The sequence below is a fragment of the Octopus bimaculoides genome, chromosome 7 (genome assembly GCF_046866305.1).
Source record: "Octopus bimaculoides isolate indiv1 chromosome 7, ASM4686630v1, whole genome shotgun sequence".
In the NCBI taxonomy this organism is placed as follows: Eukaryota; Metazoa; Mollusca; class Cephalopoda; order Octopoda; family Octopodidae; genus Octopus; species Octopus bimaculoides.
Genome location: NC_142934.1, coordinates 35,613,832 through 35,636,017, shown reverse-complemented (window position 1 = coordinate 35,636,017; position 22,186 = coordinate 35,613,832). Strand labels below are relative to the sequence as shown.

General features: G+C 37.0%; 1 protein-coding gene across 2 annotated transcripts in view; it reads left to right on the top strand.

Annotated features, from left to right (window-relative positions):
* Window positions 1–22,186, top strand: part of LOC106883410 (uncharacterized) — a 59,598-nt gene that overhangs the window by 27,818 nt on the left and 9,594 nt on the right. The window contains exons 6-7 of one of the 2 annotated variants that reach the window (XM_014934403.3): window positions 1,918–2,029; window positions 16,428–16,552. In XM_014934403.3, coding sequence (XP_014789889.1) covers window positions 1,918–2,029; window positions 16,428–16,552 — 237 coding nt within the window. Of the gene's footprint in view, window positions 1–1,917; window positions 2,030–16,427; window positions 16,556–22,186 lie in introns of both variants that reach the window. The other variant, XM_014934402.3, reaches the window with a different exon arrangement.

The following is a 22,186-nucleotide window of genomic DNA, read 5'->3' as shown; positions in this document are numbered from 1 at the left end:
TAAGAGCATGAGGGACTTAAACTTACTCAAATCCCCAAAAGATTCTCTTGAGGTGGTAGATAGTTTCTGCTATTTAAGTGACCAAATTAGTAATGGTGGTGGACGCTCTGACAGTATTGTTTCTAGAATAAGAATAGGATGGAGGAAGTTCAGAGAACTACTACATCTGTTGGCAACAAAAGTACTCTTTCTGAGAATGAAAAGTAGATTGTATGGTGCTTGTGTGAGAATGGCTGTTACATGGTAGTGAGACAGGGGCTCAGACTGCAGAAGACATATGTAGTCTGGAGAGGAATAAAGGTAGTATGTTCTGTTGGATTTGCAACATCAGTGTGCATGACCGGCAAATCGCAACTGTTGAAAAAAAGTTAGGCATAAAAGAGATTGAATGTGTTATGCAGGAGAGGAAATGCATATGAGTGTAGACAGCTGTATAAAGAAGTGCCTATCACTGAAAGTGGATGGCACCTGTGGAAGAGGGAGTCCTAGGAAGACATGGGATGAAGTGGTGAGGATCAACTTTAGCAGGTTGGGGCTCATGGAGGAAATGACAATAGACTGAGAAGTTTAGTAATATGAGGTTCTAGAGAAGACCTGTCTGCGAAACCGAGTACTAGAAGAGTTGTGTCCCTCCATATTTAACAAGACACTTTTTACCCACTCTATCCTAAGAAACCGAACTCACTTCTAAACTGCATCTTTCTCTTCCCCACATTTCCTCTTCATAAACTGTGATTGTTTCCCAATCCCCTTTCTTGCCCTCACTGCCTTGCTAGCTGTATCGCTGCTCTCCCCCCACCCCAACACCCACACCATATTTTTCAACCCAGGTTCTATGCTCAGATCCTTGTTACTTGAGAGTATACCCTAACACTACACCATCTCTCTTCTGCTCTCTCTTTCCCTTGGTCACTCTCTCTCTCCTTCTCTTGTTTTTTCTCTGACTACTTAATCAGGTTTCTCTTTTACATCAGCACATTTGTTTCTTGTACCTTTCTTTCACTCTCTATCTCTTTACTCTCTCTCTCACTGGGTGACCAAGTACCTCCTCTATAGCAAGACACCTATTTCTGCCTCTCTATTTCTGTTACACTCTAACCTTTCATCATCTGATACTGGATCACCTACTCTAATGCCTCCTCTGTTGTAGCAAGACACCTGCTTCTGTCTCTTTGTCACTAACATTTCATCCTCTGACACAAGTTTCCCTCCTCATATACCCCTACCCCTCTCATAGTTCCTTGTCTTGTGAGTTACTTAGTTACCCTGCCAGTGCTGGTGTCATGTGAAAAGCATCCAGCTGTAAAAATCTTGTCAAAACTAACCTCGCCTGTGCTAGTGCCAAGTAAAAAGCACTGAGTCCACTTTGCGGAGTGGTTGGTGTTAGGAAGGGCATCCAGCCGTAAAAGCCCTGCCAAAACAGTTAGTAGCCTAGAGTAAGTTTTCTACCTGGCCAGCTCCTGTCAACCATCCTACCCATGTATAGAAGATGGACGTTAAATGATGATGATGATGATACACATGCATACACAAATGTATATATAGCTGAAAAAACGTTAAGAATCCATACAAATCTGAGGAATTTCCTGAGGTACTGTTAACCTCCTGGTCTCCCACTAACACTCCTGGAGCAGACCTGAGTGTGTGTTTGATCCAGGTTGGGGCAACTCCAACCAACATTCCTCTAAGGCTCATGGTGTAGTAGGTAAAATGGATGCTGAACTGTTTTGGAGAATGGAATTTATTGCAAACTTTATTCTGATATATATTGTGATTTACAATGATGGTAGCTATTAATGGTGGCTTCGAGCATTACATGGTAACATGTTTGTGTTGACCTGTGCTAGATATTGCTAAGAATTTCTATTAATTTCTTTATTTTTCAATTATTTAATCTAATCTTATTTTCTGTTTCAGAGGATGAGAAATGTAAATTGGTTGTGAATAATCTTCCTGCTGACTGTAATGTTGAAGATTTAGCAAAGATGTTTCCTGTTGCTACTGCTATTAAATTATATCCCGCAAAAAGGTAAGTACTTTAGTAATGAGTTGATCAATTTGAACATACCTGGTCAGGCACTTTAGACAAGAATGTTTGATTGTAGGCTAGGGCTGCCTTGTATGTTATGAGTGGAATTTAGTGGGTGATCACTGCCAAAATATGTGTATGTATATACTGAATGTACGTATATAATCTCAGTGATGTATATTAGTGAGAAAACTTACATTACAAATGAAGTTGCTTGTGATATTTGTTCTCTCTGAATTACACAAATAGTCCATTATTTTCATTGTTATAAATGGTGTGAACTAGTGATTGCTTCACTGGAAACCTAATCAACAACACTATGGTCACAAAATGCTATAATGTATAATCATATATATATATATATATATATATATATATATATATATATATATATATAGTACTTGTAAACAAAAATTTTTTTTGCTGTATGAAGCATTGCATTAAATAATGTGTTAAAAACATATAATAAATGCACAAACAGAAAACAGGCACAGATGGTTGCCAACTCCTCATCAGTTATCAGGCTAATGGATCAATTGCAATTTTGTGCCTAACCGATAATATTGCATCTGCCACTGGTGGTGCCAATGGCAAACTGAGCCAAAAATTAAGAAATGAGGCAGAAACTGTCTTGTTTATTGTTTTCTTGCTCACCAACTCCCGGTGGTGGTGGTTTGACTAGCTGCAGTATCATCAGTTCGGCGTAAAATTGTGATTGACCCACTGGCCTGATAAATGATGAGGAATTGGTGACCATCTGTGTCTGTTTCTGTTTGTTTGTGCATTAATTATATTCTTTTAATGCTACATAGAGTTTAAAAAATTTTTTTAATTTCCAAGTAAGTACTTAATATTTTTATGTAACTTTCTCTCCTCTTTCTCTTCCTCTCTTACTTTCACACAAACACTCTTTCTCCCTCTCACCTCCCTTTTCTTCTATGCTGCTATCTATCATGTTCTTTGGGCTTTTCTCCCTTTCTCCTTCCCTTCCTTCCATGCTGCTCTCTGTCACATTCTTTTGCTTTCCCTCTCTGTTTCTCTGCCCTCTACCATTCCCCTCCCACTACTGACGTGACCTGTGGTTGTTGGTTTAGCTATTTCTTTTCATAACTGGCTGGCTTACCAAGCAGTCGCATTTTCTCATTTCCTGCTCTATTTACCTTTCACTATCTCTCTCTGTTAAACCTTTCTGGATATTTTCCCAACATTGACTATTTTCGTTCCCTGTCTGGCCCTAGGCCTTATTTTGTTCATTTATTTCTACGAGTTCATTTGTATGCCCACAGTTCTGCTTGGTTTCTTCTCTGACCATCGTACATCCATTAATTATCTTGCTTTGGATTACATTTAATCCACATTTGTATGTTAACTGTCTGTATTGCACACTTGTCTGTTTGTATTTTTTCTGTCTTGTTTTTTGTCTCACCAATTCTTGTCAGCATTTGCAGTTGGTGCCATCAGTAGGGGATGCAATATTATCGGTTACATGCCAGTAACTCACTGGCCTGATAACTGAGAACTCACTATATATAGTTCATCGGACGGTTTTGTTAGAAATGGAAAAGAATTGACGATGCAATCAAAACTAATATAAAATTTAAAACACATGGATCTGTTTCATTGGTCGTTTCAAATAAGTCTAAAGCTTTACTCTCCTGGGTAAGACTGAAAGAAGGAGTTTTTAAATTGTCACTCCATTCAGGTATTAATTCATTCTCTTTATCGCTATCATCGAAGCTCTCGGATTCACTGCTTTCGTTTTCGGAAAATGAAACTTCAGATTCATTATCAAATACCACGTGCTTTTTTTTTTTTTTCGGTTACAGAGTTAGATTTATCAAGGTCTTCAACGGAAAATCCTTCGAATTCTGACTCGCAGCTTGACAGAATAAAATTTGTATCCATTTTTTTGTCAGGATTACAAATTTTGAAAATACAACAGGAACAAATTTGGAAAAAAATCTCCCAAAATTCACAAAATTAAAAAAACGTGTTGATTGTCGTACAAAACTATAGCTGAACTGTTTACACAAATAATCATGTATTTTCACGAACGTACTAATGAGATTTGCTTGGATATTCTCATTTAAATATGAATAGGTGATTACGGGCGGTTTTGGGCAGCTTGGTCACATGAACCAAAATTTTTTGGGGGCGGCTTGGTCACATGAACCAAAATTTTTTGGGGCGGCTTGGTCACATGGACCAAAATTTTTCTCGGACGGTTTTGGGCGGTTTGGTAACGAAAGGGTTATGGAGAAATTATTATATATGATGAATTCTTTGGATGCTCTCCCTTCCTCTACCTTGTTTAGCTTATAGCTTACAACTTTTCCCGATCTTTTGTTTACTAATTATACTGTGATCCATTTTGCCTTGCCCTATTTTAATCATGTAATTTAAACCTTTAGTATAGCGTTTATAGCCTCTCTCCCGTAATAACTCTATGTAAACCAGCGTTCTTGTTTCTAACGGTTACTTACTTTGCCATATAATATTATAACTCGTACGTAACCTTACCATTTTGCATTTGTCTTGCTTCTATAGTGTATATAAATGTATGTGTATTTTTTCAATGTGTACAAATAACACGGAAAACCGTTTGTAAAGCTGTTTGGTTGATAATTCCATATGGTAAGCAGATCAGATCCAACCTCCCTTACCATTTCCATGAAGCTATAGATGAGAATTTCCCCCAAAATTCAAGATACTATTTCATTATCAGTTAGCACCAAATCAGAATAGGGTTTTCAAACACCAAAAAACTTCTCACAAATCATCTCGTCACATAACAATAAGTTGTTAATGAAAATAATAACATTGATATTATTGACACTAACAAATCTTTCAACAATAATAACAATATTAGTATTTCTGATATAAATTCCAATTGTTTTCATTTCCTTAGCAGTAATTCTAAAGCTAGAAACTCTGTTTATCAATGTAAAATTACTTCCAGTTCTGACATCTTTATTTTCATCTCAGTTGTCCAAAAGAATATCTAGCCATTACTCTACATTTAGACATATCAATAAACGCAACAATACTGGCCTCAGTAAATTAATTTGGTTCCTTAAGGAACATAATAAACAATTTGATTTAGAATAGAATATGCTAAGTGCTTTCCTTATGATAAAGGTAACTCTTATTGTTCCCTCTGTAACAATGAACTGTATTTCATCCTGTTCTCTGAGAATCCTCTTGTAAACTCGTTTATCATTGCAAGCATTGGCAAAAACATACCTTTAGTTCCTATAAGTAATTTCTACCAATATATAGAACTCGACCTTTAACTGTCTTCTTACATTTCACTTCCACTAAATATATCTATTTCCACGCCTTTAAGCTTTATTCCTTTTCAGCTATCGCTCTATATTTCTCCACTATTAGTTTTCTGCTAACTTCTTTCTTTCTCCTCCTTCTCTTTCTATAAATTGCCTTTGACATTATATTCAATAATGGTTTTTTTAAAAAATAACTTGCCAGTGTTCCTTCCGTAATATACAATGTCATCACCTGTTAAAATGATGTGAGAAAGGTTTTTGCTGTTTGAAGAACCTATTCTGATTCGTTATATATATATATGTGTGTATGTATGTATAAATATATATCGAACTAAATTCGATGATTGGCACCCATACCAAGGTTGTCTCCTTTCCTTTTTTGATGAAGACATTCGCGACACTGCTTTTTGCGACCCTCGATTTTTTTCTAATTTATGGAGATCGGCTGAATTCAGAGGGATATCTCTCTGGCAGGCTTTGCTTTTTCTCCCTACAGTTATTTTTTTTTAGGACTAACCAGCTCTTAGTTGCGTTGCTACATCTGCACGGAACTGCAGATGGTCGCATCGCTTTCGAGCCGGCCCCGATTTGGTATATAGTATAAACGCATTAGTAATACTCATATTTACTATATACCAAACCAGGTATCGCCACCATTTATTCCCCCGTCTGCCAACTGAATAACAAGATATCATCTGATTCAGCCAATTTACACCACCCATGTACCTGTTATAATTGAGGTTCACAAATGGCATGCCATTTTCATCCACATGTGGCTGTGCACAGGTAGACAGGAAATTAATCTGCCTCTTATCTCTATATGCGGTCGCTAGCAAATTTCCTTTCTGCCGTTGAATTATTTCACCTTTTGTTTTTAATTTTGCTTTTTTTATATCCAACTACAGTCCTTTTCTACTAGCAATCACTGTAGCACATGAATGTGTTGCTACAGTATCTAAATTCTCCACAAGTTTGACCGAATTGAAAAAGCGGTCAAAAAATAATATACGGCCCTGGTTATGGTATGGAAGTGATAAATTCCAGACCACATCATACCCTAGGCCATGCTGACTTACATAATTGTCGCTTTTTGCCAGTATAAAATTCAAATCCAGAGCAGTACCCAGTATTTGATTCACAAATCTTCCAAACTTTAATCCCCCATTTTGTGGGCTTTCCTTGCATATACTGTCGAAAACGCACTCAGCCTTTATAGCCCACCATACCGTCATCAATTGATAAATGTCTCCCTGGTTTATAAACTGTTTTATATGTGTTTTGAACACAGTCAATGAGGGGTCTTATTTTAAATAAGGGATCAAAGTCTGGTTCTCCACGTACTGGTGTACTGCTCGTGTCTCTTACATGTAGATATTGAGTCAATTTTAAAAACCGTGTCCTTGTCATTATACTTGAGACATATTCGTCTCCAAAGGGTTCATCACTACTCCAGTAATTTGTTATTCTGGGTGGCTTTCTAATGCCTATTATAATATTTATGGCAAAATATGCTTTAATTTCATTCAAATTTGTGGGAAACCACAAACTATCCTTTTTTACGCTTTGTTTACATTCAGCGTAACGGTTTGTTTCCGCCGTAATCAATTCAAATAGGTACATCGGAAAAAGCAAAAAGAAATAGTATAAAGCTTTACTCTCCTGGGAAAGACTGTGACTTGGTCCAGTTTCTTCAGAAAAATCACTGAAAGAAAATTTTCAAATTTTCACTCCATTCAGGTACCAATTCATTCTCTTTATCGCTATCATCAGAATTCTCAGATTCACTGCTTTCACTTTGGGAAAATGAAACCTCAGATTCATTATCAAAAACCACGTGCTTTTTTTTTTCAGTTACAGAGTTAGATTTATCAAGGTCTTCAATCAAAAATCCTTCGAATTCTGACTCACTGCTTGACAGAATAAAATTCGTATCCATGTTTTTGTCAGGATTACAAATTTTGAAAACACAACAGGAACAAATTTGGAAAAAAATCTCCCAAAATTCACAAAATCAAAAAAACAGGTCGATCGTCGTACAAAAATATAGCTCAACTGTTTACACAGTATAATCACGTGTTTTCACGAATGTACTAACGAGATTTGCTCGGATATTCTCATTTAAATACGAATAGGTGATTACGGGTGGTTTCGGGTGGCTTGGTCACATGAACCAAAATTCTTTTTGGGCGGTTTGGTAACGAAAGGGTTAACGGCATCGTGACCAACAAAAACACAAGTCCAGGAAGAATAGACCTTAGGCAAATATGTTTTAATGTCTTGTTTTCTGGTGTTTATATGCGGTAACTTTGACATATAATCACGCAAGCGTTCTATGAAATTTGTAGTTTCAATATCTTGCATGTTTGCTAGAATAATCATCTGACCCTGCAGCATCAAGGAATAACCATAAAGTAATTCTGCAGGAGAATATCCATTATCTTCTTTGATAGAAGAGCGGAGACCCAAGAGAACAATAGGAAGAAATTCAATCTATTGAGATGAATCAACAGAAGCACACAACACAGCTTTAAGCTGTCGGAGAAGTCTTTTGATCATATTGTTCGAAGCCTGGTGGTAACTAGTGGAATAGATGTGTTTACTTCCTAGAATCTTGGTTAGTTCTTGGAAAAGTTTAGCTTCAAATTGTCGTCCGCAATCTGTTATTATTTTCACAGGTGTTCCGAAATGAAATCTATCCTGTGACTAAAGCTTGTGCCACAGTTTGAGAAGAGATATCTGCATGGAACACCTTCTGCCCAGCGTGAAAAACGATCAATACAAGTTAATAAAAACGTGTAGTCCTGACTCGCAGGCCAAGGTCCTACTATATTAACATGTATGTGCAGGAATCGTGCATCTGGAGTGGAGAAAGTACCTGACGGTGCACGGATATGTTTATGTATCTTGGATTTTTGACAACTGACACGTCTCGACGCATGTTCGGCCAAACAAAACGAACTGAAATATGCTTCAATGTTGCTGTTATACCTGGATGTGAAATATGTAGTACTGAGAAAACGATACGGTGGTGCTTTTCTGGAACTAAAGGGCGAGGTTTACCAGAAGAAAAATTGCAAAGGATCTGTTTGCTTGATGTCGCAACTGTGAAAAATTGGAGGTCAAAAGGAATTAGTTTTGGTTGTTGTATATTATTCAAATCAACGGATGGTTGATCTTCCAACATTTCGTCAAAGTTGATTTCTGCAGTTGAAAATAATGCGTTTACAGGTAAACAGGATATAGAATCTGCAACAATGTTCTCAGAACCTGGAATATATCGTATATCACTCATGAATTGTGAAATGTAATCCGAATGTCGAATGTCTTTCGGGGAAAATTTATCTGGATTGCAGTGTAAAGCAAAAGCTAACTGTTTATGGTCCGTAAATATTGTGAAGTTTCTCCCTTCCAAAATGTGTTGGAAGTGTTTACCTGAGAGGTAAATAGCTAACAGTTCACGACTGAACACGCTATATTTAGTTTCAGCTGGTTTCAACTGCTTAGAGAGAAATGCCCAAGGTTGCCATTTGCCATGGTGGAGTTGTTGAATGACTGCACCAACGCCATTTTCGGACACATCGACTACAAGAGAAATTTCGGCATCAGGAATGGGTTGAGCTAACACGGAGACACGAGAGAGTTTTTGTTTAATATCGTCAAAAGCTTGTATTTCAGCAGGAGTTAAAGTAATCCTTTCTGTTCTCTTCTTGCGGTGTCACAGTAACTTGTTGAAAGGGTATAAAGTTTCAGCACAATGAGGTATAAAACGTCGATAATAGTTAGCTGATCCAATAAATTGTCTGAGCTGTCTTAATGAAACAAGAACTGGAATTTTCACGATAGCCTCAACCTTTTCTGGCAAAAGCTTAATTCCATCCTTATCAATGGTGTGTCCAAGGAAAGTGAGAGAAGGCACTCTGAAAATACATCTGGTAGCATTGGTACAAATTTTGTATTGAGAAAACCCTTCAAAAAGTTGCTTCAAATGAATCTCCTGTTCTTTCACAGAAGAACTAGCGATGAGAATATCGTTAATATAGGCGTAGAGGAAATCTAATCTGCATATTACTTCATCAATGAAACTGGTGGCATTCCTTAACCCAAAGGGCATGGTAAGAAATTCACATAACCTGAATGGCATTGCAATAGCTGTTTTGGGAATATCATCTGGGTTTACAGGAATCTGATGGTATGCATGTATCAAATATGTTTGAGAAAATAGTGCAATCATGCAGAGAAGATGCAAAATCCTGAATATGAGGTATTGTATATTTATCTGGAATGGTAATAGTGTTGAGTCGTCTATAGTCACCAGTAGGTCTAAAATCACTAGATTTCTTTTTCACTAAATGATGTGGTGAAGACGAGTTACTGTTTGAAGGACAAATTATTCTAAGCTGGAGCATGTGGCTGAACTCTGCCTTAGCAGCTATGAGTTTTTCAGGTGGTAAACGTCTAGGATGCGAGAAAACGGGAGATCCATTGGTGGTTATATGATGAGTAGCTGTATGTGTTGAAGCATTGACATTAAAGGTTAAATTCAGGAAAAAATTGAAGCAAGGCCTGATATTTATGTTTGATTTGCAATAAAAAATAGTGGGCTGACAGAAGTGGAATTGAAATGTCTTCCTAAAGCACATAACTGTGTATTGCTATTGATAAGTCTCTTTCTTTTGACATCCACTAATAGTGAAAAATGATGGAGAAAATCAGCTCCTAAAATTGGGTGAGGAAGGTCGGCAATGATAAAAACCCACTGGAAACTTCGTCTGAAATTCAGGTCCAGTGTGAGTGAAATCTCACTGAAAGTTTTAATAGGAGAGCTGTTGACTGCTTGAAGAGATATATCAGAAGCGAAAAGTTTTCTTTGACAAATTTAGACGACCATATACTGCAGAACGCTCTGGAATCTACTAGAAATTCCTTCTTAGACTTAAAATCAAGTATGAAAAATACGCGACTAGGAGAAAATGGGCCAGGAACTGCGGTCACACTCGGTGTCCGGCTTTTTAGTTTCTTGAGTTTTAAATCTACAAGGTGAAATACATTTCTTAGCTGTAAAACCAAACTTATAATGATACCAGCAAAAAGGCTTTGATCTGCTGGGAGAACGGGAATTAGAGCAACGAGGTGAGGAACTTCTGTTGATACGCAAGAGACGAATTTCTGCAACTAGCTTATCTATAGTCCTCTGTGTAGGTTCACAAAATTCTTTGAATTCAGAAGAAACTACTGCTGCAACTGGCAAAGGAGAGTTGTTCTGTTATGGAGTAGATTTTGTATACTCCGAAATTTTAACGTCAGTCAAATGGGTGAGCATGCCTTGAACATACCGTGGTAATCTGGAGAAAAGGGATTGTTTAAGCAACTTACTTTCAGCAGGGTTGTCCTCTGCGAGCTGGCACATTTTTCTGAGCATTTCCGATGGGGTTCTGTCACCTAAATGCTTGTTGTTGAGAAGTTTTCGAAACTTCTTTTCTGAAGAGAGCAAAGTTCGTCGTAAAATTCAGTTTTGATTGAATACGTTGCATCTGCCGGTGGAACTGTAATAATATCTCTCAATTCTCCAGTTAATGATGATGGTATAGAGCTAAGTAAAATGTAGAGCTGCTGTTGGTCTGAATTGTGTTTGTTTGCCAAGAAAAATGCTTCTAACTGGGCAAACGAGATAGCGATATCTCTTGTAAAAATTGGTATTACTGGATGATTGATAGTAGATAGCATCGTATGAGTTGAAGATAATTCAGTTGAAGAAAGTTGTGACATGAAAAGTATTAAAATATAACTAAATGTAGCTAAATTATTCTCTCATTGGTTGGTTACCAATTTATGTGGTGACCAATTATTCTCCAGGGTAGAATTCAGGATCCACGTCGCTTGGTCACCAATTTATGTAGTGTACAATATATTTTCAGTATCAAGTATTGAAATGGCTGAGTGTATATTGTTAGAAGAATTCTTACAAAGAAGAAGAATAAATTTAAGAACTATGTATTTACTACATAAAAATATATCTTATTTATTAGTTGTTGATGAAATATAATCGAAATATAGAATCTAGTTGAATGAAGTAATCTATGCAGGGAAGTTCAGAAATGTAGAAATAACTGCTAAGCGATGGTTTTCAGTCATGTGGCATAGAGAAATAGACAGGCATAGCAACGATGAGAATGACTCAGAGTCTAGTCGACTAAGAAAGCAATGACCACCGCAAACAAGCTGTTTTTATTAATAAAACAATAGACATTCTAGAAACTTCCAAGAGAAATTCAAAGCTTCTTGAATAATTGAGAATTACTTCTCATGAAGTAGAATCATCCGAAAAACTTATTAAGGGGAGATTACACTATAACACTTCTTGCAAGATAGATCATTCAACTATTTTAGCTACAGTCCACAGACTACTACATATATATTTGTGTATATATGTATATATATAATGTGTATATATATATATATATATATATAACTAAATTCGATGACTGGCACCCATGCCAACATCGTCACCTTCATTGGACACGATACTCAGCTTGCGAAGACTTATTGGGGCAAGCAAAAGCGAAATCGAGATGGCACCTGTGCCCAGCGTCGCCTTTCTGGCACTTGTGCCCATGGCATGTGTAATGGAATTTCAAGCGACATCGTTGCCAGTGCCCCTGGACTGGCTTTTGTGCGGGTGGCACATAAAATACACCATTTGAGCATGACCGTTGCCAGTACCGCCTGACTGGCCTCGTGTGGTTGGCGTTAGGAAGGGCATCCAGCTGTAGAAACTGCCAAATCAGATTGGAGCCTGGTGTAGCCATCCGGTTTCACCAGTCCTCATTCAAATCGTCCAACCCATGCTAGCATGGAAAGCGGACGTTAAACGATGATGATGATGTGTGTATGTATGTATATATATATATATATACATTTTTGAAGAAAAGCAACAAAAATGCATTAGGTTTTAGCAGTACGTACGTTTTGTACAAACTTCATTTATTTATGTAGTGAGGACACCACATAAGATGTTCAATGAAAATGTACTCCTCAGCTGCATAATGGAAGTTCATTTCAAAAAGTCAAGCCCAGTCAAGATGGTATTTTCTTCATCTCCTGCTCTTGTATCTGCACACATCTACAAAATGACTTTCTAAAATGTACTTCCATTATGCAGCTAAGGAGTACATTTTCATTGCACATCTTATGTGGTGTTCTCACTACATAAATAAATGAAATTTGTACGAAACGTACATACTGCTATAACCTAATGCATTTTTGTTACTTTTCTTCAAATTTTATTCACCAAATCTTGATTTTGTTTTTGGTTTTTACCCTACCACATTCTGGTGCCTCAAACATTTTAAGTACCACATTTAATTTTTAGAGAATAATGAAATCTAAAAACGCCGTCTAGACTACGCATCATCTTTATATATAGAGATGTATATACACACACGCACCCAAACACACGTATATATATGTATATCAATATAAATATATGAAAGTCAATGAAGTTTCGTAAAAGAAGGTGATCATGTACATACTTTCTTGCTGTTGTGATTATAACACCTCATTGTAAACTATGTTCCTTGTTTTCCCTTGTGGAGCATATACAAATAGGTTTTTTGTTGCTGCCCACTCTTGAGCAGCCAACATACAGTTGTCCATGTGAGAAGCAGGGCTCTTCCAAGAGAAGACCAGCTACAGACAGTGTTTGACCCTGATATTTGTTTATGGACATGGCAAAAGTCACACGAAGGGGGAATTGTAGTCTTCTGAATGTAAAAGGAATGTCTGCTCCTGATGGAGTAAGAGGAATTCTTGGAATAAAGACGTCATCCCCCTTTACACATCCAGAAAGAATGGTAGCCTTGATAACGTGTGACATCATTTTCTAAATAATGCTCATCTGTTATGTTCGGGTTAAAATTTCATCAACATCAAAAATATATGAATTTTCATGGGAGTTATGGCCGTTATGCAAAGAATATAATTTCCAAATTTCATAAAGATCCATTCAGTACTTTTGACGTAGTTTTGGATAAGAAAACAAATGACTAATGTGTGTGTTTGTGTGCATGTGTATGTGTGTGTGATGGGTGTATATATGTATAGATATCTGTATGCATGTATATATGTGTACATATTACATGTACATCTATATATATATATATATATACATCTACACATATGTATACATGTATGTATAGATCTATCTATATATATATATATATATATACATATACGTGTACATCTATATGTATACATATACATCTCTCTCTTTCTCTCTCTCTCTTTCTCTCTTTCTCTCTCTCTGAAAGTATCTGTCATTACAGTATCGAAATGGTGTACATATACATGTATATGTATACATATACATCTCTCTCTCTCTCTCTTTCTCTCTTTCTCTCTCTGTGAAAGTATCTGTCACTACAGTATCGAAATGTGATTGTTTCAGTTAGTGGAATAGTTTCATTTTTAAAGTGAAAGTATTTGACATGAGTGTTTTTGTTTCACTTTTGACACGTAATACTTAAATAGTGGAGGAGATATTATGTTGCCGTGTGCTCGAACTCTGCAAGAAGTTAATAATTTTTTTTGACTAAAACACAACTGGAACCCTAAGTAAGGCATGTGTAAAATTTGAATGAAATTGGTTGCGTAGTTCTCGAGTTTTAGGGATTCACACAGACAGACAGACAGACAGACAGACACACATTCTCATTTTTATATATATAGATGGTAAATGTTTTTATTTTTCATTCCTTTTGAAATTATATATATATATATATATATATATATATTACAGGCTTCTTTCAGTTTCCATCTGCCAAATCCATTCACAAGGCATTGGTTGGCCTGAGACTATAGTAGAAGACACTTGCCCAAGGTGCGATGCAGTGGGACAGAACCTGAAACATGGTTGGGAAGCCGGCTTCTTACCACACAGCCACTCCTGCGCCGGGGTTTTAATGGTGGTAGCTGATGAAGGGGATGTTTCTATGTGGCCTGCTTGTTTGTTGCACCTTGTTTACCATTTTGTCCATGTTCTTTTGCCATGTCATGTACCCAGTTATGTATCTATATGTACATGTGGATGAAGGTATATACATACATGTACATATATATGCATATACTCATATTGTTTATATATATATATATATATATATATATATATAAAAGGTTTTACTATCAAACATTGTTCACCAAAACACCACCACCATCCCCGTCTGCCAACACAAGCACGCCGCCCCCTCCCGCTTGCTCCTGCATTAAGCCATTAATATCCACCCACCAGGTGGCAACCAGACTGGCAGGCAACAATAGCTGGAGTTGATCCGGCTATTCACAGCATTCAACTGAGTGATTGTCCGCTCCCATTTCCACGGCACCACATCGAAACAAGAGTCGAGTCGAACAGGTGAAGGTTCTTAAGAGAGTCTTTAAGGATTTCTAAGAATTTTTGTTTTTCTATATCATGTGACCACTGTCTGCTACTCCTTCTCAAACATCACCTCCTACTATCATTCCAGCTGGAATATGACACACACACACACACACACACAGAGAGCTTGGTGTGTGTGTGTGTGTGTGTGTGTATGTGTATATATATATATATATATATATATATATATATATATATATATATATATATACATATATATATATATAATTACGTGTATTTCTTCTATCTTAATGAATAAAAATTCTTCTGATAGAATAAATGGGTTAATAGAAACCAATGTAGCAAAGAACACAAAATAACTGTGGTTAGCTCCTGTTTTTAAGGCAGGAACTCCTTGAAATTTTGGGTATTTGAGTATATTTAAGAATTTAAGGATTGGAGAAAACGCATGCTACAATTGCATACTCCACTCCTACATATGTTTCAAAGGACCACAACCTGTGCGATCCATAGGGATCCCCGATATTAAAATTGTAACCTTCTCATGTATATATGGAGGCAAGAAGAATAGCTAAAAATCTTAAAATTTGTGAGAGGATAGAATATCTCTCCCCTCGCCACCCTTTTATTACCCTAAAAGACCATAAAGCTAATTTTCATAGAAACCCTAAATGTAGATTGATTAATCTGGCTAAAACTGAAAGAGGTATTATTAGCAAATATATTTTAGATCGTATTATAACTAAGTTAGATAGTGAATTAAATTTACGGATTTGGGAAAACACTAAGTCAGTAATAGATTGGTTTAAAGGGATTAGCCATAAGCATATCTGCAAATTTGCACAGTTTTATATTATTGACTTTTACCCGTCAATATTCAGGCCTTTGCTCCTAAAAGTGTTAGACTTCAAACTCACTGTTTGACATGAAAGTGGTATCCAGTTTTTGTCCATAGTGAAACATAGAAAAAGTGGGGGAAAAAATCTCAAAATTTGCAGCACTGAGATGTCTTGTAAAATAATATCAGACAGTGTAACTCATTTGTTTACATTGTTAAACTATGTGTTTTCATGAATGTACTAATGTGATTTGTGCTGAAATTCTCATTTAAATATGAATAAGTCAATTCAGCTGGTTCTGGCAGGCTGGTATCATTCAACGTTTTATTTCTCAGCCGGTTTCATGCAGGTTGGTATCAAAAGAGTTAAGGGTTCTCAGATGGTGGACAACCAATTGTATCGTTTCAACAAAAGTCAAATACTGCATCTCTTTTAATGCTTATATCACATTATACCCTCTCCTTGAAATGAGTGGCTTTTTGCTTTTATATTGTGTATTTTATTTTACTGTAATGTATGTTTAACTCCAAGCTGTCTCTGATCAAACAAAACTATGATCAGAGCCAGTCTGATTTTAATAGGACCACATTATATAATATGTTCTTTTTCTTTTCTTTCTGATGTTGAAAAGATGTGGCTTGAGGGATATTTGGCTGCTGTTTCTAACAGTAATCACATACAGGTTCACATATTGACTTGTCTGCTTCAATTTATTTGGGATGTGTTTCCACCTATATTTGCAACATGGCTAGTAACACTTTATTCTTGCCATGCTAATGGAATTCTCTAACAAGATTATTTCTATTTCATTTAAAATATGTTAATGCCACAGCTAATGTGTTGAACTATTACATCTAATAAGTTTTATTCATATTTCGTTTCAGATATGCAATTGTGAAGAATGCAAAACAAGCTGCACCACTGTCTGAGAATATTCAAAAAGCTAAAGTTGATGAAAGTTGTATGGAACAAAAAGTACCGAGGAAGAAAGTGAAAAAGTCAAAACCATGTAGTAAAAATATACTGTATTGCAGATTTTCTTACAATGCTTTGTATCGATTTTAACACTTTCATTGTTAATGACTACGTATCTGAATGGATCTTCAATATAGGAACTTATTGGAAATGAGTGACAGAATAAGCAGGAGTGTGGGGAGATGAGAGATGGGGAATGAGTGGGGTGGGGGAGATGATTGGCAGTGCAGTACAGCAGAATATTAACAGTGATAGAGTAGACAAGAGAAGGGCAAGAAAGGTAACAAAGGGAGAAGCAACAGGCATAGTGCATGAGGGGGTGAGAGACATAATGATAGGGGATGGGAAATAATTTGGTGGCTCTGTGGGAGGGGCATGATCAATGAAAGCATAGATGCTGAGAACAGTATCAATGGATCAAAAATGGATAACAAATAAAATGATTTTGTGTAGTGGGAAGAGCTGCGATTTGGGAGGTGGTGGGTGATGAGGAGAAAGGTAATTGAGTGACTGGCCTAGCTGTGCATACACACACACACACACACACCTACAGAGCCCTTCAAGAACTTGTTCTCACTGAGGTATGCAGGTCTTCTTAAGAAATGCATATCATCAGTCATCCTGGTGTTTTGCTCTCTCCTCTGTGAGATTTAGGGTTCTAGGATCAGACATTATCATGTCTCCCTACCATGCAGATTCAAAGTTCTAATACTAGCAGCATGCAATCTACTCTTAACTCTGAAGAAAAGACCTTTGTTGCCAGCAGTATTAATAGCTCTTTGAACATTTTTTAACCTGTTCTTGCTCTAGCTACCACTTCCCTTGACAATTACATCTCCCAGATAACAAAAGCTATCAACTACTGCCAGCAAGACATCTGGGCATTTAAGAGAAGTTATTTCCAGTGTGCTCATAGTATATACTGTTCCAGTGCAGTACATGTGACATGTTCTCTAATAGTCTGCCTCTGATTTCACTACACCTTGTGTGTCCATAGCTTACTACAGTGTATAGGTTATACCTACTCCTTTTTTGCATATTGAACAAGGCCATTTCCCTGAAGATACCAGGGTTTTGTCTCCTTTCATATTAACTAACACCTTAGTCTTTGCTAAGTTTATGTTAAGACCTCTCCATTCTAGATTTAGCTTCCATACCTGGAATTTCCTCTCTAATTTCCCTCTAAATTCAGCTATGAGAACATATCAGTATGTGTTACCATGGACAGCCAGCCTTAAACTCGTTTATGATGGCCTATAGGACTATGATGAATTGGAGTACGCTGAGTATTGAACCTTGAACTACCTTCACACTAAATAGTCTCTGAAATCATTGTTACTCTTACTTATTGCATTTTTGTACATAGCTGGTGCAGTCCTCATATGTCACACCTAGTTTCCTTGGAGACTTCCAGATTTACAATAGTCAGGAATGAAGGTTTATCCTTCACTAAGTATTTCTTCTTCAATTGCCTCACCAGTAAGATTCTAAGCTGCCTCTTCCAAGGACAAAACCAAACTGCATCTTATCTATGTCTACTCTTTACAGATGTGCATGTGTGTGAATTATGTATACAGTATCTCACAGAAGTATGTACACCCCTAAGAAATAAAATTGCCTTTATTCTGATAATATTGAAGGAAATCAAACAAAATTTAAACTAAATAAAATATATTATACATGCAGACATTATACAAATTTGGAACACAAAACAATAAATATTTTCAAAGATATATACAAAATATTAATTTTCAAACAAAGCAAAAATATGTACACCCTAGTGGATTATTTGCTATACTCAATATTTGGTGTGACCATCCTTGCTTTCAATGACTGCATTAAATCTTCTAGGCATAGTCGACTAAATTTCTGCATATAACTGATGAAATCAACCTCCATTCATCCTGAATGATGTCTTTCAGCTGTGTTAAATTGTGGGATATTTTCTCATCAATCTTCCTTTTCAAAATACCCCACAGATGTTCTGTTGGGTTTAAATCAGGCGACATGATAAAAACTTGTCATCTTTGACGAGTGTTTAAGGTCATTATCATGTTGGAACATGGGATGTCTTCATATTTCCTTGATGCTTTTCGACATCGTTTTCTGCAGTATGTAACAAAAAAGCCTTGAATTGATTGTTTTCTCAATAAATGTGAGTCCTCCCACACCAGCCACACTTACGCATCCCCAAAGCATAACACTTCTGCTGTCAAGTTTCACAGTAGGCATGGTGTATTTGTTGCTATTATCTTTACCCGAATATCACCATACTTGTTTAATACCCTCTGACCCAAACAAGTTAATTTTTAGTCTCCTCAGAAAAAAGAAATTTATTCCAAAACTCCTTCCCCTTACTCACATAGGTTTCGGCAAAAGAAAGATGACTTAATTTATGCGTGGTAGTGAGGAGAGGCTTCCTACGAGGAATGCATCCATGAAGACCATACTGGTTCAAACTTCGATGAACTGTTTAAGCAGATACACTGTTTCCACTAATAGAAAACACTTCTTAGGCCAAAGATAAAGCAGTATGATTGCCGGTCGTCCATCATGCAATGTTGGATGTGGCGAATATCATATGCAGTTAAAATAGGATGACCAGGATGATGTAATCATCCATTAGCTTTGTACTTCTGAATTACTTTAGAAACTGTGTTTACGCTAATATGTATTTGTTGGCTGATAAACTTATATCCTAAACCATTCTTTGCAAATTAAAAATAATTTTCTTCAAATCTTCAGACAGTTCTTTTCCTTTTGTTGCCATTTTAATCACAGTGCTGAAGATTTTCACCACAATATACAAATCAGAATTCCTGCAGATGCAGTAACAATGACTGGTGCAAAAATCCCAGGAGAAATAATTTATTAGAATTGAAATTATCAGCAATATCTGAATTTAGTAAAAAAGTGGATAAAATATTGAATATAGCAAATTTCCTTCAGGTTGTAAATATTTTTGTAACATTTGAAAATGTTTCTTGTTTTGTGTTCCAAATTTGTATAATGTTTGCATATATAATATATTTTATTCAGTATAAATTTTGCTTGATTTCCTTTGATATTTTCAGAGTAACGGCAATTTTAATGAAATTTTTTAGGGGTGTACGATACTGTGTGTGTGTGTATGTATATATATATATATATATATATATACACACACTGTAAGATACTGTGTGGGTGTGTGTACTGCCTGACTGGCCTTCGTTGGATTTTCGAGCGAGATCGTTGCCAGTGCCCCTGGACTGGCTCTTGTGCGGGTGGCACATAAAATACACCATTTTGAGCGTGGCCGTTGCCAGTACCGCCTGACTGGCCTTCGTGCGGGTGACACGTAAAAGCACCCACTACACTCTCTGAGTGGTTGGCGTTAGGAAGGGCATCCAGCTGTAGAAACTCTGCCAAATCAGATTGGAGCCTGGTGTAGCCATCTGGTTTCACCAGTCCTCAGTCAAATCGTCCAACCCATACTAGCATGGAAAGCGGATGTTAAATGATGATGATATATATATATATATATATATGCACACACACGCATACCCTATATGTGCATGTGTGTGTATGTATCAGCATTTAACTTCCTTTTTCCATGCTGGCTTGGATTGGACAGTTTGACAAAAACAGATATTTGGTATGGTTTCTACAGCTGGACACATTTCCTAACACCAACCTTTTGACAGAATGTAATGGGTGTTTTTTACGTGACACTATCACTGGTGAGATTGCCAGGTACCTGCAAGATAAAGCTCGTTGTTTGAGTGAGGTATAGACTGGAGGAATAAGAAACTACAATAGATGGAGAGGAACAGGTGTCTTGCTGAAGAAGTGACTACATGGGTAGCCTGCTTGGAAAATGAGTGAACGAAAGAAAGAGATGTGAGGTCCAAGAACAACATGAATATGAGACAGAATAGGATAGAAGAGTAGAAAAAGTGTATGTGCATGTAAGTCCACTGAGTGAAAATAGTGTGACAAGTGTGGGTAGAAATATGGAATGAGTTGGATGCAGAGGATATTAGTCAGTGTTGGGGGAATTGAAGAAAATAGAGTAACATAGAAGATTGATAGAAGAGTGGCTGTCATGAAGATAAGTTGTAGGGGAAGGTTTGACAGTCTCTCAATTCTGCTAACATGGATGTGTCCTTCTCAAGCACACCATAATGTCATTCAATTTCTTTTATCTCAGAGATCTTCAACATTTTGAGATCAATCTTTACCACTTTGTGTCATGTCTTTCTAAGTCTACCTCTTCCACAAGTTTCTTCAATGCTTAGTAATGTGCACTTCTTTATACAGCCCTCATCCATCTGCATACTGGCTCAATCTCCACTATACTGGTACAATTATCGCTGCTGTACACCACATCTGATGCCCAGTTTTTCTCTCAGGACAAAGTAGAAATGTATTTCGCTGTACATGCATACTGACATTGCTCATTCATCGGGGCAAACATGTGTATGTATGTGTTTACATGTATATATATCCTCATCACCATCATTTAACTTGTTTTCGATGCTGGCATGGGTTGGATGACTTGAGTTGGCAAGGCCAAGGGTACCATGTTCTGAAGAATGTTTTGGCTTGCCTTCTACAGCTGGATGTCCTTAAGACCAGCCACTTTACAGAGTGTATGGAGTGCTTTTTATATAACACCATCACCGGTGCTTTTTACATGGCACCAGCACTAGTGTTTTTTGGATAGCACCTTGGTTTTAGGATATCAATTCTGTTGTGGTGGGTGAGTCTTCTTAAGTACAGCATTGTACCAGATATCTTAGTCCTTAGTCAACTCCTTTGTAAGGCTCAGTGTCTTGAAATCAGCATTCAATACTTTGTCCCATATCTTCCTCAGTCTCCCTCTTCCACAACTTCTCCCACATTAAGTGATCAGTACTTCCGTATGCAACTGTCCCTATCCATTCACATCACATGACCAAACCAGTGCAGTCTTCTCTCTTGCACACTATATAATTCCTCTCGTGTCTAACTTTTCTCTTAATATACTAGCACTCTCTTGCATGTGTACACTGATATTGCACATCTCGTGGGTCATACCAGCTTCGTTCCTATCTAGTCTTCACATGTCTTCTGCATTCAGGGTCCACCTCTCACTATCATATAGCATTGCTATTCATACGCAAGTATCATCCAATCTTCCTTTTGCTTAGAGAGAGAGACCTTTGGCTACCAACAGAAGTAAAAGCTGTCTGAAATTTCTCCATCTCATTCTTATTCTAGCAATTACACTTTCAGTAACATCCTCCTTTGCTGCTGATTATGTTACCTAGGTCACAGAAATTATCTAGTACTTTCAGAGAGCCTCTGGGACATTTGAAGAAATCAGTTTCCCATGTATCCATAGTCTTTATGGTTCCTGTACATCTTCCACAAACAAACACTCCCTTCTCTTAACTGAGCTACTATTCCACTGCACTTCTTGTGTGTCCAAAGCTTGCACTGGGTACACCAAATGGAATTTCTGCCTACATACGAAACACGGCCATTTACCTGAAATGGGTATGGTCCTGTCTAATTTTTTGCTTCCTAAGTCCTTTGCTAAGTTAACTTTCTTTGCAGGTTTTGCTTCCACTCCTGGAATTTCTTTTCTAGTTTTCATCATATAGTAGTTCCCATGGGCTTTCAGTCTGAAATTCCTCTATAATGG